Source organism: Stegostoma tigrinum, chromosome 11 (assembly GCF_030684315.1).
Source record: "Stegostoma tigrinum isolate sSteTig4 chromosome 11, sSteTig4.hap1, whole genome shotgun sequence".
Lineage (NCBI taxonomy): Eukaryota > Metazoa > Chordata > Chondrichthyes > Orectolobiformes > Stegostomatidae > Stegostoma > Stegostoma tigrinum.
Genome location: NC_081364.1, coordinates 1,757,685 through 1,780,499, shown reverse-complemented (window position 1 = coordinate 1,780,499; position 22,815 = coordinate 1,757,685). Strand labels below are relative to the sequence as shown.

Here is a 22,815-nt window from a genome sequence, read left to right as displayed (position 1 = left end):
CTATCTGAGATAACAAGGTGTGGAGCTGGATAAACGCAGCAAGCCAAACAGCAGCAGAGAAGCAGGAAAGCTGACGTTTCAGGCCTAGACCCTCCTTCAGAATGAATTATGTTTTGACACCGGGGTTACTGAACCTTGGGAGCGTTGTCTGAAAGCATCAATGAAGTACTGTTGTGAGAGTTTGATAAGTCGAAATGGTGAATTTAACAGTTTGTAAAGTATTAAGTGTTTCTGGAGGAGTTTAATGTGTGGCAGCGTTTATTGTCAGCTCCACTGTGTGCATGTAAACAGCCTTTGCAGTGCATCATCACCACGTGTACACTGAACACAGGTGGTGTGATGTACTTGTTTAACCTGCCTGTAGGGTGGAATCAAACCCGGAGCGCCAGCTCTCTGGCATGTTGCAAAGACTCGGGTCAATCCATCTCCACTTGTAGGAACATTAGGCCAGCAAATCTAGTTTTGCTTGTTGTGCGGAGGAATGGAATTGTGGGAGATGTAGCAATTTGGATCGGAAATTGGCTTGCTGAAAGAAGACAGAGGGTGGTAGTTGATGGGAAATGTTCATCCTGGACACCAGTTACTAGTGGTGTACCGCAAGGGTCGGTGTTGGGTCCACTGCTGTTTGTCATTTTAATAAATGACCTGGATGAGGGCGTAGAAGGATGGGTTAATAAATTTGCAGACGACACTAAGGTCGGTGGAGTTGTGGATAGTGACGAAGGATGCTGTAGGTTGCAGAGAGACATAGATAAGCTGCAGAGCTGGGCTGAGAGGTGGAAAATGGAGTTTAATGCAGACAAGTGTGAGGTGATGCACTTTGGTAGGAGTAACCAGAAGGCAAAGTACTGGGCTAATGGTAAGATTCTTAGTAGTGTAGATGAGCAGAGAGATCTCAGTGTCCATGTACACAGATCCTTGAAAGTTGCCACCCAGGTTGACAGGGCTGTTAAGAAGGCATACAGTGTTTTAGCTTTTATTAATAGAGGGATCGAGTTCCGGAACCAAGAGGTTATGGTGAAGCTGTTCAAAACTCTGGTGCGGCCGCACTTGGAGTAATGTGTACAGTTCTGGTCACCGCATTAAAAGAAGGATGTGGAAGCTTTGGAAAGGGTGCAAAGGAGATTTACGAGGATGTTGCCTGGTATGGAGGGAAGGTCTTACAAGGAAAGGCTGTGGGACTTGAGGCTGTTTTCATTAGAGAGAAGAAGGTAGAGAGGTGACTTAATGAAACATATAAAATAATCAGAGGGTTAGATAGGGTGGATAGGGAGAGCCTTTTTCCTAGGATGGTGACAGCGAGCACGAGGGGTCATAGCTTTAAATTGAGGGGTGAAAGATATAGGACAGATGTCAGAGGTAGTTTCTTTACTCAGAGTAGTAAAGGAATGGAACGCTTTGCCTGCAACGGTAGTAGATTCGCCAACTTTAGGTCCATTTTAGTCGTCATTGGATAAGCATATGGACGTACATGGAATAGTGTAGGTTAGATGGGCTTGAGATTGGTATGACAGGTCGGCACAACATCGAGGGCCGAAGGGACTGTACTGTGCTGTTATGTTCTATGTATAATGAACAGGAACCTTGACTGTGCACTGCAACACCATCTGCCTTACCTGTGGCAGAGCCTGTGCCTCCAAAATTGTATTGTTCAGCCTCCACCAAAACCCACCAGTGGTTATTTAGTCAGTCCCTGGATGGAATCGGTTTAAATGGGCCAAATCCTCTTCAAGCCCCATTACTTTTATACTTTGTAAATGCTGTAAAGGATATGCAAGCAGAACTGCTGCCTACAGAGATGTCAAAGCACTTTGTCATTTTCCTGATATCACCTACACGTGCATGGATGGCGCAGACAGTCTTTGTGTTGGCAGCATGCACTCACTCTGGAAAAATCTGTGCCGTTGAGTTCGGAGAAACTGAACTGGTATATTCAGTAATTTGAAAGTGCAGCTGGACTTGATGGCGTGCAAATAAAGGGGAAATGTGTTTTTCTTCGAACAGTAGGTGGCAGCATTCCTCAAAAAAACTGCTTTAAACCTGGATAGAGATTTAAATCATTTGTATTTATAAAGAACCTTTATGATAAAGCTGGGGAGGTGATGGCCTAGTGGCATCATCACTGAACTGCTAATCAGAGACCCAGATAATGTTCTGGGCACCTGGGTTCGAATCCCGGCATGGCATACGGTGGAGTTTGAACTCAATAAAATACCTTGAATTAAGAATCTGATGGTAACTGTGAATCCACTGTCAATTGTTGGAAAAACCCATCTGGTTCACTAATGCCCTTAGGAAAGGAAACTGCCATCCTTGCCTGGTCTGGCCTACATGTGACTCCAGACCCACTTAAATGTGGTTGACTCATAACTGCCCTCTGGGCAATTAGGGATGGGCAATAAATGCTGCTTAGCCAGTGATGCCCTCATCCTCTTAATGAATAAAGAAAAAAAGTCTCAAGGTACTTAAATTTCATTTTAAGTCACACCAATTAATATAAACCATGTAAAGAGATATTGGGGCAGAGCTCGGTCAAGGAAGTAGTTTTCAGAGACGCAAGAGAGTTTCCCTGAGCTCAGCGGTCTAGACAGCTGAAGGAATGTTACACCATTAGTGGTCAGTTAAAATTGTGGCCACTTGGGGGATCAGAATTGAAGTAGCGCAAGTTCTTGAAGTTTGTCTGGACTTATAGAATGATTGCAGATAGGCTGGGGCAAAGCTATGGAAATTAGCTTCAAAACTTTAAAATCAAAAGACATTGCGGTTGTAAAATAATCTTCAGTGTTCACTGTTCTTCTGTTAGTGCCACTGGGTCTTTTACATCCATCTGGGATAGTAAACAGAACCTTGGTTTCACATCTCATCCTACAGATGACAAACTGGTGATACAGTACTTTCTCAGAAGAGCGATGAAATTCCTGGATGATGGGATCAAGTGTTAAAATAAATCCAAAAGACACTAACAAGATTCAGAATAATGGCACAAACGAGACACTTTTCTTTCCTCTTGATTATGAACTCACCCCAGACTAGAAGTTGCAAGCTGCCTGCCAACTGGCTGTGTATATATCGACTGTGGTGGACAAGGGACAGAGTCTAAAGGACAAGTCTGGCACTAACTGTGACCTTGCTTTGCTGAGGGTTGCCATGAGGATGCACATCTGAGAGTTCAGAATATTGTGCACGTACTTTAGAGCACCTTAGCATTGGCATCATGAAGAGGAGACTTTACTTTGCATTTCTTTTTACTTTGCACAAGGGAGCGCTAATAAAAGCATTGCAAAAACATCCATGGCCCATCGAGCCATTGCTTGCCTTCAACACAGTTTTCCTGGAGCCCTGTGGCTGTTAGAGCACAGTGCAGTCCCTGATATAGCCCAGCAGTTAGTGACACACTCCTCCTCAATTTGCATTCTCAAGCTTAGGATTCAGCTGAATGCAGGTTCCCCTCTCTGTAGAGGGGATATGGCTGGTGAGCGCATATCAGGAGCGAAACAACTGTGACTTTTTTTTTGCTCTTGCACTTTTGTTTCTCCCCTCTCCCTTTGAATCCCTCTGTCTTCGCTTCTGTTTTAGTTGCGCTTTGATGCTTACCAGTGCCCTGCACATTGTTGCTATCTCAATTGAAAATTTTGTTTTCCAGGTGTCGATCACATTCGATCCTTTTCTCTACCTGTCCGTCCCCCTGCCACAGAAACAGAAGTTGCTCACTGTTTACTTTTTTGCCAAGGAGCCTCATAAGAAGCCAGTAAAGGTAAGAACTGTCCGTTTCTGACAGTTTGTATTATTGGTCAAACTTTCACAAAACAGCACGTGCCATTCAGCTCAGTCAACCACACTCCCTTTGAGGTTGATGTGAAAATAACCCTGCACGCTGGGAATTTCTAGGCTTGAGAAAAAACAAAGAATGTTGGCTGTGTATTCATAGAACATAGAACATAGAACATAGAACAGTACAGCACAGAACAGGCCCTTCAGCCCACAATGTTGTGCCGACCATTGATCCTCATGGATGCACCCTCAAATTTCTGTGACCATACGCATGTCCAGCAGTCTCTTAAATGACCCCAATGACCTTGCTTCCACAACTGCTGCTGGCAACGCATTCCATGCTCTCACAACTCTCTGCGTAAAGAACCTGCCTCTGACATCCCCTCTATACTTTCCACCAACCAGCTTAAAACTATGACCCCTCGTGCTAGCCATTTCTGCCCTGGGAAATAGTCTCTGGCTATCGACTCTATCTATGCCTCTCATTATCTTGTATACCTCAATTAGGTCCCCTCTCCTCCTCCTTTTCTCCAATGAAAAGAGACCGAGCTCAGTCAACCTCTCTTCATAAGATAAGCCCTCCAGTCCAGGCAGCATCCTGGTAAACCTCCTCTGAACCCTCTCCAAAGCATCCACATCTTTCCTATAATAGGGCGCCCAGAACTGGACGCAGTATTCCAAGTGCGGTCTAACCAAAGTTTTATAGAGCTGCAACAAGATCTCACGACTCTTAAACTCAATCCCCCTGTTAATGAAAGCCAAAACACCATATGCTTTCTTAACAACCCTGTCCACTTGGGTGGCCATTTTAAGGGATCTATGTATCTGCACACCAAGATCCCTCTGTTCCTCCACGCTGCCAAGAATCCTATCCTTAATCCTGTACTCAGCTTTCAAATTCGACCTTCCAAAATGCATCACCTCGCATTTATCCAGGTTGAACTCCATCTGCCACCTCTCAGCCCATCTCTGCATCCTGTCAATGTCCCGCTGCAGCCTACAACAGCCCTCTACACTGTCAACGACACCTCCGACCTTTGTGTCGTCTGCAAACTTGCTGACCCATCCTTCAATTCCCTCGTCCAAGTCATTAATAAAAATTACAAACAGTAGAGGCCCAAGGACAGAGCCCTGTGGAACCCCACTCACCACTGACTTCCAGGCAGAATTCTTTAGAAAAAAGTCATTTTTGGGAGAACTTAATATTTCAACATTAGATTCTTTATTATGATATTAACCCCACCATGCGTGTGACTCCATGTCCTGGATGTGAGTTTGTTCACTGAGCTGGAAGGTTAGTTTTCAGACGTTTTGTCACCATTCTAGGTAACATCATCAGTGAGCCTCTGAAACGTCTGAAAACTAACCTTCCAGCTCAGCGAGCAAATTCACATCCAGAACCTCAACCTGAGCTACAAATCTTCTCAAAACTCGCCAACTCCATGTCCTCTCGGTTCCTCATCTGACATCACCTGACATTTATCTGCCTCCACTCCTGTGCCAAAACACTCATCTGTGCCTTTTTTTTAAACCTCCAGCCTGCTGTTTCAATGCTGTCCAACCTTGCGTACTGTAAGCATGTACTCACCTTAAACTCTGCCCTGGCATTCCCTTGCTAAATCTCTCCACCCCTTGATCTATTTCCTTCCAACCGTCCCCAAACAGAACTCTGGCCAGCTTCTTACATTATATTTTTGAGTGTCAGACTTAGTTTCATTATGCTTTTGTGAAGCAATTTGAACAATTTTAAAGGACACAATGTGAATGTAAGTTGTTGAATAAATTGTCTCCTTTCCTGCTGCCAGGTCTTGGTGAGCGTGAGTAAGGAGAATGCAAGTGCAGCTGATGTGCTTGATGCAATCTCTCGCAATATGAAAGTGAAAGCTGACACACTACGACTGACTGAGGTGCGTCTTCAAACTAAGCAGGCGACAACACTAAAAGAGTATCAGAGATAATGGGAACTGCAGATGCTGGAGAATTCCAAGATAATAAAATGTGAGGCTGGATGAATACAGCAGGCCAAGCAGCATCTCAGGAGCACAAAAGCTGACGTTTCGGGCCTAGACCCTTCATCAGAGAGGGGGATGGGGAGAGGAAACTGGAATAAATAGGGAGAGAGGGGGAGGCGGACCGAAGATGGAGAGTAAAGAAGATAGGTGGAGAGAGTATAGGTGGGAAGGTAGGGAGGGGATAGGTCAGTCCAGGGAAGACGGATAGGTCAAGGAGGTGGGATGAGGTTAGTAGGTAGCTGGGGGGTGCGGCTTGGGGTGGGAGGAAGCTCGAGCTCCTCTGGGGAGCAAGAGGCGGCGCCGATACAGTCATCAATGTACCGCACCTACACAGGCCCCAAACCCCACCTCTTCCTCCGGTACATTGATGACTGTATCGGCGCCGCCTCTTGCTCCCCAGAGGAGCTCGAACTGTTCATCCACTTCACTAACACCTTCCACCCCAACCTTCAGTTCACCTGGGCCATCTCCAGCACATCCCTCACCTTCCTGGACCTCTCAGTCTCCATCTCAGGCAACCAGCTTGTAACTGATGTCCATTTCAAGCCCACCGACTCCCACAGCTACCTAGAATACACCTCCTCCCACCCACCCTCCTGCAAAAATTCCATCCCCTATTCCCAATTCCTCTGCCTCCACCGCATCTGCTCCCACGATAAGACATTCCACTCCCGCACATCCCAGATGTCCAAGTTCTTTAAGGACCGCAACTTTCCCCCCACAGTGATCGAGAACGCCCTTGACCGCGTCTCCCGTATTTCCCGCAACACATCCCTCACACCCCGCCCCCGCCACAACCGCCCAAAGAGGATCCCTCTCGTTCTCACACACCACCCTACCAACCTCCGGATACAACGCATCATCCTCCGACACTTCCGCCATTTACAATCCGACCCCACCACCCAAGACATTTTTCCATCCCCTCCCCTGTCTGCTTTCCGGAGAGACCGCTCTCTCCGTGACTCCCTTCTTCGCTCCACACTGCCCTCCAACCCCACCACACCCGGCACCTTCCCCTGCAACCGCAGGAAATGCTACACTTGTCCCCACACCTCCTCCCTCACCCCCATCCCAGGCCCCAAGATGACATTCCACATTAAGCAGAGGTTCACCTGCACATCTGCCAATGTGGTATACTGCATCCACTGTACCCGGTGTGGCTACCTCTACATTGGGGAACCCAAGTGGAAGCTTGGAGACCGCTTTGCAGAACACCTCCGCTCAGTTTGCACCTCCCAGTCGCAAACCATTTCCACTCCCCCTCCCATTCTCTAGATGACATGTCCATCATGGGCCTCCTGCACTGCCACAATGATGCCACCCGAAGGTTGCAGGAACAGCAACTCATATTCCACCTGGGAACCCTGCAGCCATATGGTATCAATGTGGACTTCACCAGTTTCAAAATCTCCCCTTCCCCTACTGCATCCATAAACCAGCCTAGTTCGTCCCCTCCCCCCACTGCACCACACAACCAGCCCAGCTCTTCCCCCCCACCCACTGCATCCCAAAACCAGTCCAACCTGTCTCTGCCTCCCTAACCGGTTCTTCCTCTCACCCATCCCTTCCTCCCACCCCAAGCCGCACCCCCAGCTACCTACTAACCTCATCCCACCTCCTTGACCTGTCCGTCTTCCCTGGACTGACCTATCCCCTCCCTACTTCCCCACCTATACTCTCTCCACCTATCTTCTTTACTCTCCATCTTCGGTCCGCCTCCCCCTCTCTCCCTATTTATTCCAGTTCCCTCTCCCCATCCCCCTCTCTGATGAAGGGCCTAGGCCCAAAACGTCAGCTTTTGTGCTCCTGAGATGCTGCTTGGCCTGCTGTGTTCATCCAGCCTCACATTTTATTATCTTGGACAACACTAAAATGCCAGCAAGGGGAGCGCACTAGGACAGACAACATCCAAGGAGCAGGAAAGTCAACGTTCCGAGTTGAAACCCTTTGTCAGGGTTTCACCCCAAAACACTGACTTTCTGCTCCATGGATGTTGTCTGACCTGTTGTGCTTTTCCAGCCTCACCTATAGACTCTGGCCTCCTGCATCTGCAGTTCTTATTGTCTCCAAGTACACTGGGACATTGGATTTGACACTAGCCATTCACCAAGCTTCATGTCTGGTGTTAATTTGTTAGAATTATCCTGCAGTCTCCAGGAAAAAAAAATTAATCTCCAGAATATTTCTACAAGGGAGCTTCATTTCAAACAATTTTTTTATTTTCTATAGAGACTAATGTCGACAGAAGGCTTAGAGTTGAGAAAATGCATCGAATTAATCATGAAATCCCTGCAGTGTGGAAAGAGGCCCTTCGTCCCAACACTGACCCTTGAAGCATCCCACCCAGAACTATCTCCCTCTCACCCACCTAATCTACATATCCCTGAACACTACAGGCAATTTAGCATGGCCAATCCACCTGGCCTGCATATCTTTGGATAGTGGGAGAAAACCAGAGCACCTGGAGGAAACCCATGCAGACACACTGCTGTTGGATTTGGCAGAATAGGGAGAATGACATGAACAGCAGGGAATCCAACAGTGTAATTTTTTTTAAAAGAAGTGTTGAACCAGAGTTGGAACCCCTGTTGAGAAATGGCCTAAAAGTTTGAATGAAATTAATTTTATAATGTCCTCGAGCTAGTGCGAATGAGTTGACAACACAGTGTTACATTTATAGACTTACTGATGCCACAGGATGGAAGTGAATCACTTGGTCATTGGGGCTGAGACACACTCAATGGAATACAGGGAATTTCATTTTCCAAGCCCCTAGCTGTCCCTGTCCTGCTGTCTCTCGGTACCAGGGACTCTGGTTCGCTCCCACCCTCGGGCGACTTTCTTTTTGGAGTTTGCGCATTCTCCCTGTGTCTGCGTGGATTTCCTCTGGTTTCCTCCCACAGTCCAAAGATGTGCACGTTGGTGGACTGACCGTGCTAAATTGCCCATAGTGTCCAGGGATATATCAGTTTAGTGGAAAAGCCCTGGGGAAAATTGATGCACAGAGAGATCTGGGTGTTCAGGTCCATTGTACCCTGAAGGTGACAATGCAGGTCAATAGGGTGGTCAAGAAGGCATATGCCATGCTTTCCTTCATTGGGCGGGGTATTGAGTACAAGAGTTGGCAGGTCCTGTTGCAGTTGTATAGGACTTTGGTTCGACCACATTTGGAGTACTGTGTACAGTTCTGGTCGCCACATCACCGAAAGGATGTGGATGCTTTGGAGAGGGTGCAGAGGAGCTTCACCAGGATGTTGCCTGGTATGGAGGGTGCTAGCTATGAAGAGAGGTTGAGTAGGTTAGGATTATTTTCATTCGAAAGACAGAGTTTAAGTTGGGTGACCTGATTGAGATCTACAAAATCATGAGGGGTATAGACAGGGTGGATAGCAAGAAGCTTTTTCCCAGAGTGGGGGACTCAATTACTCGGGATCACGATTTCAGCCTGAGAGGGGAAAAGTTTAAGGGAGATATGCGTGGAAAGTTCTTTACGCAGAGGGTGGTGGGTGCCTGGAACATGTTACCAGCGGAGGTGGTAGAGGCAGGCACGATAGTGTCATTTAAGATGTATCTAGACAGATATATGAATGGGCAGGGAGCAGAGGGATACAGATCCTTGGAAAATAGGCGGCAGGTTTAGATAGAGGATCTTGTTCTTCGTTCTTTGTTCTTGATTAACCATTGGAAATGCAGAAGTACATGGATAAGATGGGGTGGTGGATCTGGATGGGATGCTTTTGGAAGGGTCAGTGTGGCTTCTCAGTACTGTAGGGATTCTTTGGGAATGTTTGGGGACAGTGTAGAGGGAGTTTTTTAATCTAATTCTGCACTTACGCGATTGAATAGCTTACTAACTCCTAACTCCTGGTTACTTATAGAAAGGGCTGGATTGTCCACTAATCTCTCATTTTGACTTACTGGCATTCCCCATAGGTTGCAAGGAATAGATTCCATCGGATATTTCAAACGTCTCAGTCCCTGGACACTGTGTCACCAAGTGACACACTCTTCTGCTTTGAGGTGTTAACTAAGGATCTTGCAAAGGAGAGGGTACTCGAACTGAATGTACAACAGGTATCTGCTTTGCTCTCCCCTTGTACTGATTCTAGCTCTGAATGTTGACCAGTCATCGTCAGTGAAATGGCTGGGAGTTCTTGCATGTTTGCAGTTTGCCAGTCATTGTAGTCCCCTCCTGGGATGTTTGGCCATCAGCTGAGGGCACTGGACAGACAATTCCATTTCTGCTCACTGTGGTCATGGTTGTTAGTAGACAAATTATCCAGTGTCTAAGCTAGTAACTGGAAGAATGACAGTTCAAAACCCCAGTGATTGTTTGAGGGTTCAGTATTCAACAACAACTTAATGTCAGTAAAGATGGCCATGAAATTGTCAGATTTTCATTAAAATGCTCTAATTCATAATATTCTTCAGGAAAGAAGACCTGTGTTCCTTGTCACTTTGGACCGGTACATGGATGGGCAGGGAGCAAATGGACACACACCCTTATAAAATAGATGACCGGTTAGACAGAGGATCTCGATTGGCGCAGGCTTGGAGGGCCGAAGGGCCTGTTCCTGTGCTGTAATTTTCTTTGTTCTTTTGTTCTTTGTTTGGGCTTAGATGTAAATCTCTCATTTCAACAGTGTGTTTGGCTCATAACTGCCCTCTGAAGTGACTCGGTGAGTCACGCAGTTGCAGCAAACCAGCTGTACGCAGCTCAAGAAAGCTCACCCTCACCACCACTCTACAACAGCTTGGGATGGATAGCAAATACTGGCCTTGCCAGCATCACGCCCTTCCCAAGAAATTATTTTATAAAAATGCTGCCCACACCCAGTAAAACCGCTGTTTAGTTCTGTCGATTTCCACAAATAGCAGTGCCCACCTTGCAAACTCACATGAGCAGAAGGTGCCAGGGCTATCCTGGGTTAATCATACTCTAGGTGAAGATGGATGTGCTGCAGTTTATCTCCTCATAACCCAGGGAAAAGAGACTTCCTGTACTTTCCTATGGAAATGCACTATCCTAAATGTCAGGTTAGGACTAGATTGAAGTCGTCTATTAATTTTATTCATGGATATTCTTGTACTTAGTGACCACCCTAAGTTACTTTTTGTATTCATTAGAACAAAGAGCAGGAGTTGGCCATACAGCCCCTCAAGCCTGCTCCTCCATTTAATATGATTATGGCTGATCTCATCTCAGCCTCACTTGACTTTCTTGCCTGCTCCCGTTACCTATTCACCAGTTAATTAAACATCTATTTATCTCCTCAAATTTATTCTGTGCCCCAGTTCCCACCTGCACTGAGGAAGTGATTACTTCATTCATGGGAGGTGGGCATTGCTGGATAAGACAGCATTTATTGCCCTTAAGAAAGTGATGGTAACCTGCTTCTTGAACTACGTCCCAAGGACTGCAGCAATTAATAAAGGCAGCTCATTGTCAACTTCTCAAGCGTAATCAGAGATGGGCAGTAAGGCCTAAATCCCATAACTTTAAAAAAAAGTTCAGAACCTTTAAAAATCTAGCAGAAATTAACTGTTGCCATGCGACTGTCATCACTGTTATAGGCTTTGTTTCAACATTACCATTTCACTGGTACAGAATGAATATAATAGATTTTCCCAGTTAAGTTGCAAAATTGGGCGAATGTGGAGAAAATTCATTTCTCCTTCTCCATTGCTACAAACCTTCTGTGCTTGACCTCCAGTTACGTGGACATGGCTTTGTTGAATTGTTAAGCTGGATGATATTGGTGTTTTCTGATGGCCATGTTCCACAGCTGTTAAGTGCAATGCCTTTTTTAATCTCTGCTAGTAATGACCTTCAGACACATTAGTTGCATTCGGTTGCTGTTCTGTGATTTAGGATCTTTGTACGTCGAGTATCTCATGCTATAAGTGACTCTCCTAGTTGGTAGATATGTCTAACTTGCTGCCTCTGTCTGTTTATAGCGACTGTTAATCCCTAACGTCCCGACCAACAAGTGTGCTGCCTGTCAGAAACCACAGCAGCCTGATGAAAAGTTGCGGCGTTGTACCAGTTGCTACCGAGTCGCCTACTGCAATCAGTGAGTCAGCCCTTCAAATCCATAATGTACTGACATTAAGCACCAACTGTGTCTGCTCATTTTCTTGCTCCTGTTCATGTCTGTTCACTCCACAAAGATGAGAGTGTGTCCTGGTTAGCTTGACTGGATGATCAACAGTCTAAGATGATATAAAAACTGAAAAAAACTGTGGGTGCTGTGAATCAGGAACAAAAACAAAGTTGCTGGAAAAGCTCAGCAGGTCTGGTAGCATCTGTGAAGGTAAAAGCAGAGTTAATGCTTCTGGTCCGGTGACCCTTCTTCAGAACTGTTCTGAGGAAGGGTCACCAGACCCGAAACGTTAACTCTGTTCTATCCTTCACGGATGCTGCCAAGACCTGCTGAGCTTTTCCAGCAACACTGTTTTGATATCTTCATGCTTTTTGCAAGCAGCTGATGTTTGATAAACCAACTTATTGAATTTGATTAGTGCCGTTGACTTTGCTGAGATATTATTGGCTGCAAGCGAAATTGTACCATGGCAGAATGACCATCATCAGGCAGGCGATAGCACAACAGAAAAAAAAAAATCTATCTGACTGGGCATCTGACCTCCCAAGGGGAGGCAGTGGCCTAGTGATATTATCACTGGATTGTTAATCCAGAGACCCACATTGTGTTCTGGGGACCTGGGTTTAATGTGAATTCAATAAAAAATTTGGGATTAGGAGTCCAATGATGATCATCAATCCGTTGTTGGAAAAATCCTGCTGCTTCACGAATTTCCTCAGGGAAGGAAACTGCTATATTTACCTGGTCTGGCTTATGTGTGACTCCAAACCCACGGCAGTGTGGTTGACTCTGAACTGCCCTTTGGGCAATAAATGCTGGCCTAATCAATGACTCCCTCACTCCATGAATGGTTTTTTAAATATAAAATGCTTCATCCAAATGATGATCGTTTCTTTCAAAATGCAATACTTCTACATTAGGGGGTGCTCAGGTTCTAGAATGGCATAAAATATCTTCTCATTCTTTCCCTGTGAGTATTCCTAGCAAAGCCAGCATTTATTGCCCTTGCTAATTGCTCAATATCATTTTGATAATACTTGGCACGTGAAACATTAATGGTAGCTCACTGAAATGTCAGGTTATCCACCCTGGTGAGAGAAATAAAGTGCAGATTATTTCTTAATTACTAAGAGGTTGGAAAGTTTGAAATGGGACCTGAGTATCCCTGTCAAAGTCTTTAAAAGCTAACGTGCTAGTCCAGCAAGCTGTTAGCAAGGCTAAACAATACCTGCTATTGGTGACCAACGGAAGCTGAAAATGGGTTGATTGTGGTAGCAGGCCATGTGCCGACAAAGCCTTCTCTGTTACCTGCCACTTCAACACTTCACATTATTCCCCAGCCAGCATTTCTATCTTGAGCTTGCTGTAGCAAAACTCAGCAAAATCTGAAAGAACAGCACCTCATTTTCCGCTTGAGGACCCTGCAGCCTTCAGCTCTCAAAATTTGAGTACAATCATTTTATGGCCTGAGTACTGATTCCCAGTGCCTTATTCTTACCCTTGCATGCCAAACCTTATCATCACATGGGCTGCTACCACAAACAGCCCATTTTCAGCCACCAATGGTCCCCAGTAGACGTTGTTAATTCTCCCAGGCTGACCTTTTCCAATTCCTTTGTCTGTCTAATTGCTGTTGACACACTCTGGGCTCCACTTACACCTATTGTTTTGCCGTTTCCGTCTTCAGAATTTATACCAACCTTTTCCTAGCTACAATTAGTTCTGAAGAATGGTCACTGAGCCTGAAACATTAATTTTGCTTTCTCTCCACATAAGCTGCCAGACATGCTGAGTTGTTTTTTTCAGCAGTTTCAGTTTTTGTTTCTGATTTCCAGCATCCGCAATTCTTCGGTATATATTTTTTAATAAACCCCAATTTGGTTTAGTAAGTAATTCACCAGTTTCTTGGTCACTTTATGTGGATTTCTCAGTTGTTTTCAGATTTTAGTTTTGGAACTGAATTCAGATTTTCAAACTGCACAGTGGGAATTGAACTCTTGTTCGTTGCATTAGCAATCCAAGTCTCTGGATAACCACAGTACTTCCCATAGATGGCCTTCTGGCTCAAAGTATGAATTAAAGTGTCATGTGAATGAACCATATCATTAGCCTTCCAACAAAAGCAGTGTTCCTTGTAGGAAAGATTGTTTCAAAACTTAAAAGCAATTTTTGGGCAGTTGCTTAGTCAATTTAGAGCTTGTGTCTTGAAGTGACAGATATGCTGCCAAAGCTTGCTATATTCCTCAGGGTGAATGCAAGAATGTCAAATTTTGAACAGTCACAACAATTTGTCTACAATTTGGTTGGCAAGTTTACTAGCCGAGACATTGCCATGAAGAAAGTAACAGGACAAACAGACCCAAACTCTCGGGTAATTCAAACAAAAGCACACAGTTTGACCCTATTACTTTCTGTTTGCATGGAATGGATCCCTGTGTCAAAATGTTCATTACTGCTAGCAACTGTGAAAGAGCCAGAACGTCAGAAACCTGTCTGTCTTTTCAGAATGTTTTTGAAATTGACCAATAGGAGAAGTCTGCATAATGCATTTTCAATGAGAATTGTGTATTTGGTGATATAGAAATGTTACTTTAAAAGCCTTTCAAAATAACTTCTCCTTTTCTCCTCATCGTCTGTGTCTGTATCTCCAGGACTTGCCAAATGAACCATTGGTCAGATCATAAAAACCAGTGCAGAGCAGAGAATATTGGCTGTCCCTTTATAATCAGCGTTCCTGAGTCCCGGCTCACGTATTCCAGACTCTCTCAGCTGCTGGAGGGATACTCAAGGTATTGTGATTTTAAGGATCGATTAATAAAGAGCTGTATAAATTAACCCCACGCTGGATTGAAATAACAGCTGCTCTTACTCCCACTGTCTCTGGAAACAAAAGTTGTAACACCCGCGTGCCTTTCACATTATTTCAGCATTACTGAGGAGTTTTATGAAACATTCAGATAGTGATGTTACAAGTAGGCTTTTAGTCGTTGTGATGTATTTTTCTTTGACCTACCAGTCATATGGCTGACTGATCTTGCATTGTTCCACCAACACATGGGCTTTGTGGTGTGAATTTTAAATGCCCCTTGAAGTATGTACAGCTTGTGCTGTGTTAGCTGATCATAATCAATGCAGGAGTAGGCCCATGCAGCCCTTTGAACCTACTCCAATCATTCAGTAAGGTTAAGGTCATTGCTGATCTGACTGTTGCCTCAACTCTACATTCTTACCTTCCCCCAATAACGTTTGACACCCTTGTTCATCAAGAAACTATGTGCCTGTTCTGTAAAAAATATTGAATGACCCCAGCACCACTCCTGTCTCAGAAGAGAGTTTTGCAGACTTGTGACCATCTGAAAGAGCAAAATTTTTCTTCATTTCAATCTTGAATGGGGAGACCTCATTTTTAATTTCTGTGCCCTTGTTCCAGTCTCTCCTGCAAAGGGAAACATGCTCCCTAACAAGTTGTCTCGGGCTTTGAGGAGCAGCTGGGGGCCCTGACCTTGAACTTGGTACCCCTAGGCTTTTTACCCAATATCCTGAACACTTAAAGCTTAGTCACGTTTACTGTGAGTTACAAGCAAATGTTTTTAATGTGTGAGTATTAAAAAGTCTGCAATTAGCAGCCATCTGTACCAAATAGTAACCAATGCATCCAGTGAGGGACCATCTCTTTAACTAGCAGCAGTTAGAATGTGAAACTTGCTAGCACAGACAGCATTGAGAATGAACTGGAAGCATTTAAGAGAATCTAGTTTAAGACGTGGGGGAGAAAGGAATAAGTAGTTGATGATGAGAGATAAAGTTGGGTGATTGAAGAAGGTTCATGTGTAGCATAAACACCAGCCAAATTTTCCCAAAGTGCCTTTAACTGTGAAAATATCTAATTTACTAATTGCATATGACCCACTCAAATCCTCAGTGCAATGCAATATGAGCTATGCTATATTCTTGTATTTGGTAGGATACCTACATGCATTGCTGTGACAATACAGGTGATGCAGTGACCAAGTGTCCACCATGTGGCATGCTGTTTCACCCAAATCCCTGGCACAATCCTATGTTGTGCATGATAAATGCAGTATTATGAATATTATAATCAGTTCTAATCCATGGGCACTTCACCCTGATTCTAACTGGATACACTCTCACTGCATGGGAAAATGCCACAATGGAGTAAATGAGAAACTTCCCATTATTAGAAGCGTTGACGACAAGAGGTCACAGTTTTACCATAATTGGCAAAAGAACCAAAGAGTAGATAAGAATTCTTTGGATGAATTATAACGTGGAATGTGGCGGTTGGACTTGACTCTATTCAAGAAGTTGCATAAATAGTTTAAAAGCATCAACACAACTGAATGGCAATTCCTGTGGAGTATTCTATGATTCTTTAGTGGATATGATTATATAAGTGCCTTGCTGTACATGGCCAGATTACTACTTTTGTATTATCTGACAGGTATTCGGTAAACGTGTTCCAGCCCCCATTCCAGCCAGGCCGGATCTCGCCAGACCCTCCACCCTGTAAAATGGGGAATGCACAGCTCAGCCCCGGAACTCCTACCAGCTCAGAGATTGGTGAGGGAAAGATACCGTTGGAGATTCAGGACAGAGATTTCAGGTCTGTGCACCGTACTCATTTAACCAGCTCTGTTTCTGAGCCCCTGCTGGCTTCTGCTTTCTCAAAGGGCATGAGTATGCCAGGTAGAGACAAAGATTCCATTCACAGCTACGACTCTGGATTCTCAGAAATGCGACCTCTGTCCCAAGAAGATACTGGATGTGAGAAGGAAACCACCTATGAGAAAGCGCCGAAGCCTGAAGGTAGTGTATTTTTTTTCCCTTCACAAATCCACTTTAATAAGACAGTGTAGTAATAAATCCTGGTTTGAGTAACTGAGAAGTCTTATCTACAGCGTGCATCTGCATGTCTCCAGTAAGATACAAGAGCACAAGGAAAGGCTGTTGCCATGCATCCGATCTCATATTTTTGTAGCAGCGATAGCCTACGGCTTTAGTAATGTTGTCTTTCCCTAAATCCAGGTGCTGTTGTCATCTTCTGTTGTGATTTTAGCATACCATTAATAAAGCAAGGTTTTAATGAGCTGAGTAGAAAATAGGAAATGCTCAACTGGTTAGGAGCCATCTTTGAAGAGTAATTGAGATAACAAGGTGTGAAGCTGGATGAACACAGCAGGCCAAGCAGCATTAGAGGAGCAGGAAAGCTGAAATTTATGAAGAAGGGTCCCAATCTGAAACATCAGCTTCCTGCTCCTCTGATGCTGCTTGGCCTGCTGTGTTCATCCAGCTCTACACCTTGTTATCTCAGATTCTCCAGCATCTGCAGTTCCTATTATCTCTGAAAAGTAATTGGTTGTTTTGCCTTAATATGGTCCTGTTTTAATGAAAGGATATTAATGCTGAAATAATTTTCCAGTCTACCTGTACAGACATGTTTTAGCACACCTTCAGTCACAAAGGACTTGAACCCAGACCGTCCAGCTCAGATGTAGGGACACTCATTGCACCAGAAGTGCCCCTCATATATTACTGTGCAATATTGGTTATAATGACCTGAAATTACTTGCAGCGTGCAGCTTACTGTCTATACCAATACATCAACTTAATATCCACAACAGGCATTATTCATGTAGAACTTTGCACTATTCTGTTTGTTGATCTTAGCTGTGGGGCTTCCTTGTATGAACTTGGAGCCTTCATGCGAAAAATGAAGTGTCTAAGTTATCCTGCACATCGTAGGATATTGTCAGGGAATTTCCCCCCTCTAGTTAACAGCCTGCCATATAGTTGGACTCAGTCACTGCATAATGTGTATTATCACAGCAGTGTAATTGGGCACATTGTGTAAGCAGGCAACATTCAACCAAGTGAGGATAGATCACTTCTCTTGGCTCCTTGTATGACCTCAGGGCTTGAGTGCTTTCGCACTATTAAGTTAGGAGAAGACAAGATCAGACTATTAGACTTGATCAGTGTCCTTTCTGTGCACTTTGTCCTTTTACAGTTTCGTTATGACCTGAACCTTGTAAAAACCTCAGCATAGGCTTATTACATTATCTTCTGGGTACAGATCGTGCATGTTATTAACTTTTTTAAAGTGTATTGAATATTGAAAGTGATAAACATGTTTTCACTCTCAGCACCCTACCATAGAAATAAATTAGAAAATGTTGGAAACGGCAGCATGAGTGGAGAAAGAGTTCCGGTTACCTGTCAGGATCTTTCATCTGGAACTGATTAAATTCTTCTACTTATTAAATCTCAAATGTTATCTATTTTTAAAACCTATCCATAATATTCCAGCATTGAAGAACATTGATTATCAGTTCAATTAGATTTTTTTGTTTTTACAAACCATGTGCTATTTTAATCTTTTTGTATACGGCTGTCTTTGTTGGCCTAGGTAAGCGTATTTAGCCATGTTTGAAGCCTGCATCCAGATAGTGAAAATAGGTTTGAAAATGAAAGCCACAAGCACTCAACCTTGGGAACCTTAGCCATGCTCTTTATCTCTGCAAATACACAAATGACTCTCGTTCCAATAACTTTTACTTTATCTAGAAGCCTTCTCGGGGAACTTTACAAAAGTGTGCAGCACTTTTCTGAAAGTTTTGAACTGTGAACTGGGTAGTTTCGCTGCCAATTTTATCTGATACATTTGAAGCTGAAAAGATTCTATCAGGCAGGCAGCTTCCCTTTTCATACTACTTAGTTATTAAGCAATTCTGTATGTAGTACCTTCTGCACACCTAAATAATTTACAATGTTTTTTGTCCCCATAGCTGCAATCCCTGGTTACCAGCAGCCAGTTGAGTCTGTGCGCTTCCACACGCCACAGTTTTATATCAAAATTATTGATGCTTCAAACAAAGAGCAGAAAATGGAAGATAAAGGTGAGGCAAACAGGCTTTTTGTTTATTAAATCTGGATTATTGTTAAACTCTTTGCCAGCTGCTATGCTCAACCAGATTGCGAAAGAAAATCAAATGTCTCTTTTGAGATGTAGGTCAGCTGCAGTTATTTTGGGGTCCATTGGCCACTGAACACTTCTATCTCTGAGATAGTAGGAACTGCAGATGCTGAAGAATCTGAGATAACAAGGTGTAGAGCTGGATGAATACAACAGGAAGGCTGATACTTCAGGCCTAGTCCCTTCTTCAGAAATGGGGAAGGGGAAGGGGGCTCTGAAATAAATAGGGAGAGAGGGGGTGGTGGATAGAAGACAGGTGGAGAGGAGAAGACAGGTCAAAGAGGCGGGGATGGAGCCAGTAAAGCTGAGTATAGGTGGGGATTTAGATTAGATTCCCTACAGTGTGGAAACAGGCCCTTGCAACATCCCACCCAGACCCATCCCCCTATAAGGAACCACCGGAAGAAACCCACGCAGACATGGGGAGAATGTGCCGACTCTGCACAGACGGTTACCCGAAGCTGGAATCGAACCTGGGTCCCTGGCGCTGTGAGGCTACAGTGCTAATCACTGAGCCACCGTGCCGCCCAAGCTTGGGGTGTGTTGAGGATAGGTCAGTCCAGGGAGGACGGGCAGATCAAGGGGACGGGATGAGGCTTGTAGGTAGGAGTTGGGGGTGGGGCTTGAGGTGGGAGGAGGGGATCGGTGGAAGGAAGGATAGGTTAGGGAGCCAGGGACAAGCTGGGCTGGTTTTGGAATGCAGTAGCGGGAGGGGAGAGTTTGAAGCTGGTGAAGTCAGCTGCAGGGTTCCCAAGCGGAATATGAGATCCTGTTCCTGCATCCTTTAGGTGGCATCGATGTGGCACTGCAGGAGGCCTCATTCTGCCCCCTGGACCAGCCTGACCTACCTGGACTGACCTATCCCCTCCGTTACTCCCCACCTACACTCACCTTTACTGGATCCATCCCCACCTCTATGACCTGTCTGTCTCCTCTTCACCTATCTTCTCCTCTATCTATTTTCTATCTGCCTCCCCCTCTTTCCTCAGTTATTTCAGAAACGCCTTCCCCACCCCATTTCTGAAGAAGGGTCTAGGCCCAAAACATCAGCTTTCCTGCTCCTCTGATGCTGCTTGGCCTGCTGTGTTCATCCAGCTCTACACCTTGTTATCTCACATTTCTATCTCTGGTTTAATTTGGTTACTTTGAAAAACTTGTATAGATTGCTATTGCACAGCACCTGCACCGAGTGAATGTAGCACAGCCTTTTCTAAACACTGTCTTGGTTTAATGGATGTCTGGCCGGCGCAGGCAAGTTGGACTGAAGAGTCAGTTTCCATGCTCTGCGACGTTATGATTCTATGATTCAATTATGTCAGCTCCTACCCAGCCCTTGGCTTGGTATCTGCTGTGGTGGAGAGGTGAAAGTAGAGGTAGGAAATGTATTTCCACTATCACTTGTTGCTGAGCAGATTGAGTGGCCAAAGGGGGAATTTGGGATTGGGCCAACACTTGGAAAAACACTTTGAAGAAATAAAGTGGAGTTTGCAAACGGCCAGTGACATCTGCTGTAGCCATCGTTGCAAGAGCCAGGAGAAGAACCTAGAGTTTTTCGATCTGATTGTTCTGCGAGGCAGACGTGCTGTATATAATTTCAAAGAGTTTGACCATCTGTGAACTGATGAGGTCTGTTTCTGGCAAAGTGTAATCTGTTTTATTCTAATATAATTGTTTGAGTAAACAGTGTCTGTCTCGTCAGAATTATTGAACAAGAAAACTCCAGCAAAGGGTGGGGAAAATATCAATTGCTACGTATTGATAACAGCAGTCTGACTCCTGCTTTACTTTGGCACTGCATGGTCATGGCTGCATGCCCCTGCAATCACTCATTGCACCCCATCATGTGCATGTGTGTGCACTCTACATTCAGCCACATGCTGGCAAGTACCTGTTTTATAATGTGCAGGCTACTCATGTGTTGCAGTGTTGAAATGTATCAACGACTACAGACAGAGCAAGAAGTAATAGTTTAGCTTAAACTTAATCACAGTGGTGTCATATGTAGCCAGACGAGGGTGGTCACACTTTAGAGTGCAGGACCCAAGTTGTAAAATGTGCAAAATACAATGTCACTTTTTTTGGTTTTTAAAAGGGAAGGCGTGTGGATGTCGGTTAGTGGTGTTGAGGTTTTTCAATATAATTCAGTCATTCTGCAACAGTAATCTAAAGGTACCATTTCCAAGAATGCACGTGCATGTGATAGAGTTTGGGAGAAACCTTGGAGCGGTAATGGAATGAGATATATGTACTTCTGGCTTTATGACTGTAAGCACATTAAACTAGCAGTTTTCTATTCAATGCTGAGAAGTTTTAATTAAATTTCATGAGTTGAATTCAGAAGCAGGTTTTTAATTTCTGAACTGGCAAACATTTTTCAGTTTAAAGGGAGCCAGTCATTGCTACTTCTATGCCTGTAGCTTCAGGTTTCCAAACCAGGGGAGCTTGGGACAGGACTCTACAGGTTATTAGAATTAAAAACATCTGTTATCAGAATCCAAGAGGAATAATGAAATATTTTCAACAGTTCAAAGAATGAAAACTGCAAGAAATCAATTTAAGTGGAAATGTGGATATGCAATAGGAGTACAATTCCTCTGGACTTGAGCCTTCGTAAAGGCTAGTGTTGGGAGACAGACTGAACCTTTGTTTTAATCAATGTATTGAAATCTTTATAACTGGAATGTATATAGAGCTTGTTTTGTTTTTCTTTTGTGTAACAAACACGTATTCTGTTGTTCAAGGAACTCTGCAGCCTCGTGTGTATATTTTGGAGACTAGCCATCACATAAACTAACAAAAAGAGAAAATTAAGCATATGATCAGCCTGCATTCTGGGATCTGACCTTTCCAGTAGTGTCATCAGGATCATAGCAGTGCTGAGGGAGGCTGCATTGTTGGTGGGTCAGTATTGAGGGAGCCCTGTGCTTTTGGAGGGCATATTTTTAAATGAAGGCTCCAACCACCACCTCAGAGGAATGTAACAGATTTTGAGGGAAAGAAGAGACAGTTTTCTCTAGATTGCTGACTAATTTTTATCTCTCAACCAAGCCAAGGGTGAACACTGAATACTTTGCAATTTAAGCACCAATGTTGAACCACTCCAATTTATTGATGTGTTGTCCATCAGGATGCCGGCATTTACAGGGTTATGATCTATACTCTTCCTGATTCATGTTTTACTGTCTCACCCAGTCAATCTGGCTTCTCTCCTTCACAGGTGATGCTCCATTGGAGCTGCCAGACGGTGTCACTCTGGCAATGGTATGGAAAAACAATGAGCGACAGAAGGAGTATGTGCTAGTGGAATCCAAGGAGTTGGAATATATTGAAGATCCCAGTTCAGCCAACGAGGCGGCCAGAGCTGGCTACTTCACACTGGAACAGTGCCTAAATCTTTTCACCAAACCTGAGGTGCTGGCGCCTGAGGAAGCTTGGTAAGATTCTACCTCACATTCCTCGCCCTGGTTTTTATCTTTTTTTGCTGGACTATTAGTACTAACCGTGGATAGTTGCCCCGTCGCTACATCTGGAGGTTGTAATTTCAATTATTATTCTGAAGTTTTGAGTTTGCCTCCCAAGCTTAACTGTGGAGAGTGTGGTACTGAGAGTGCTGCATGATCTGTCAGACGAGGCTTGGTCTTCTCCTTCAGTTTGAAGTAAAGGGTCCCACGACTATTTCAAAGAAGAGTTGAGTGCATTTACTTCAATGCCTGGCCAGTGGTTATTTTGTGTCCAATATCCCTTAAAGGCTATCTATTGTTTTATCACCGTGCTGTTTATAGGGATTGTGTGCATATTGGCTACTACATTGCAGCAGGGAACCTCACTGGCTATAATGCTAGAGTATTCCTGAAACCCTGGAAGGTACTCAGGTACTTAAGAGGCCCATTTCCAAGTGCAGCCAGACCTTGACAGTATCCAGGCTTGCCAAGTA

General features: G+C 44.4%; 1 protein-coding gene across 3 annotated transcripts in view; it reads left to right on the top strand.

Annotated features, from left to right (window-relative positions):
• Positions 1 to 22,815, top strand: part of usp19 (ubiquitin specific peptidase 19) — a 133,560-nt gene that overhangs the window by 76,813 nt on the left and 33,932 nt on the right. For all 3 annotated transcript variants that reach the window (XM_059649681.1, XM_059649680.1, XM_059649679.1), the window contains exons 17-24: positions 3,644 to 3,754; positions 5,577 to 5,678; positions 9,717 to 9,857; positions 11,742 to 11,857; positions 14,539 to 14,676; positions 16,350 to 16,714; positions 18,694 to 18,804; positions 22,099 to 22,315. In XM_059649681.1, coding sequence (XP_059505664.1) covers positions 3,644 to 3,754; positions 5,577 to 5,678; positions 9,717 to 9,857; positions 11,742 to 11,857; positions 14,539 to 14,676; positions 16,350 to 16,714; positions 18,694 to 18,804; positions 22,099 to 22,315 — 1,301 coding nt within the window. The remainder of the gene's footprint in view (positions 1 to 3,643; positions 3,755 to 5,576; positions 5,679 to 9,716; positions 9,858 to 11,741; positions 11,858 to 14,538; positions 14,677 to 16,349; positions 16,715 to 18,693; positions 18,805 to 22,098; positions 22,316 to 22,815) is intronic.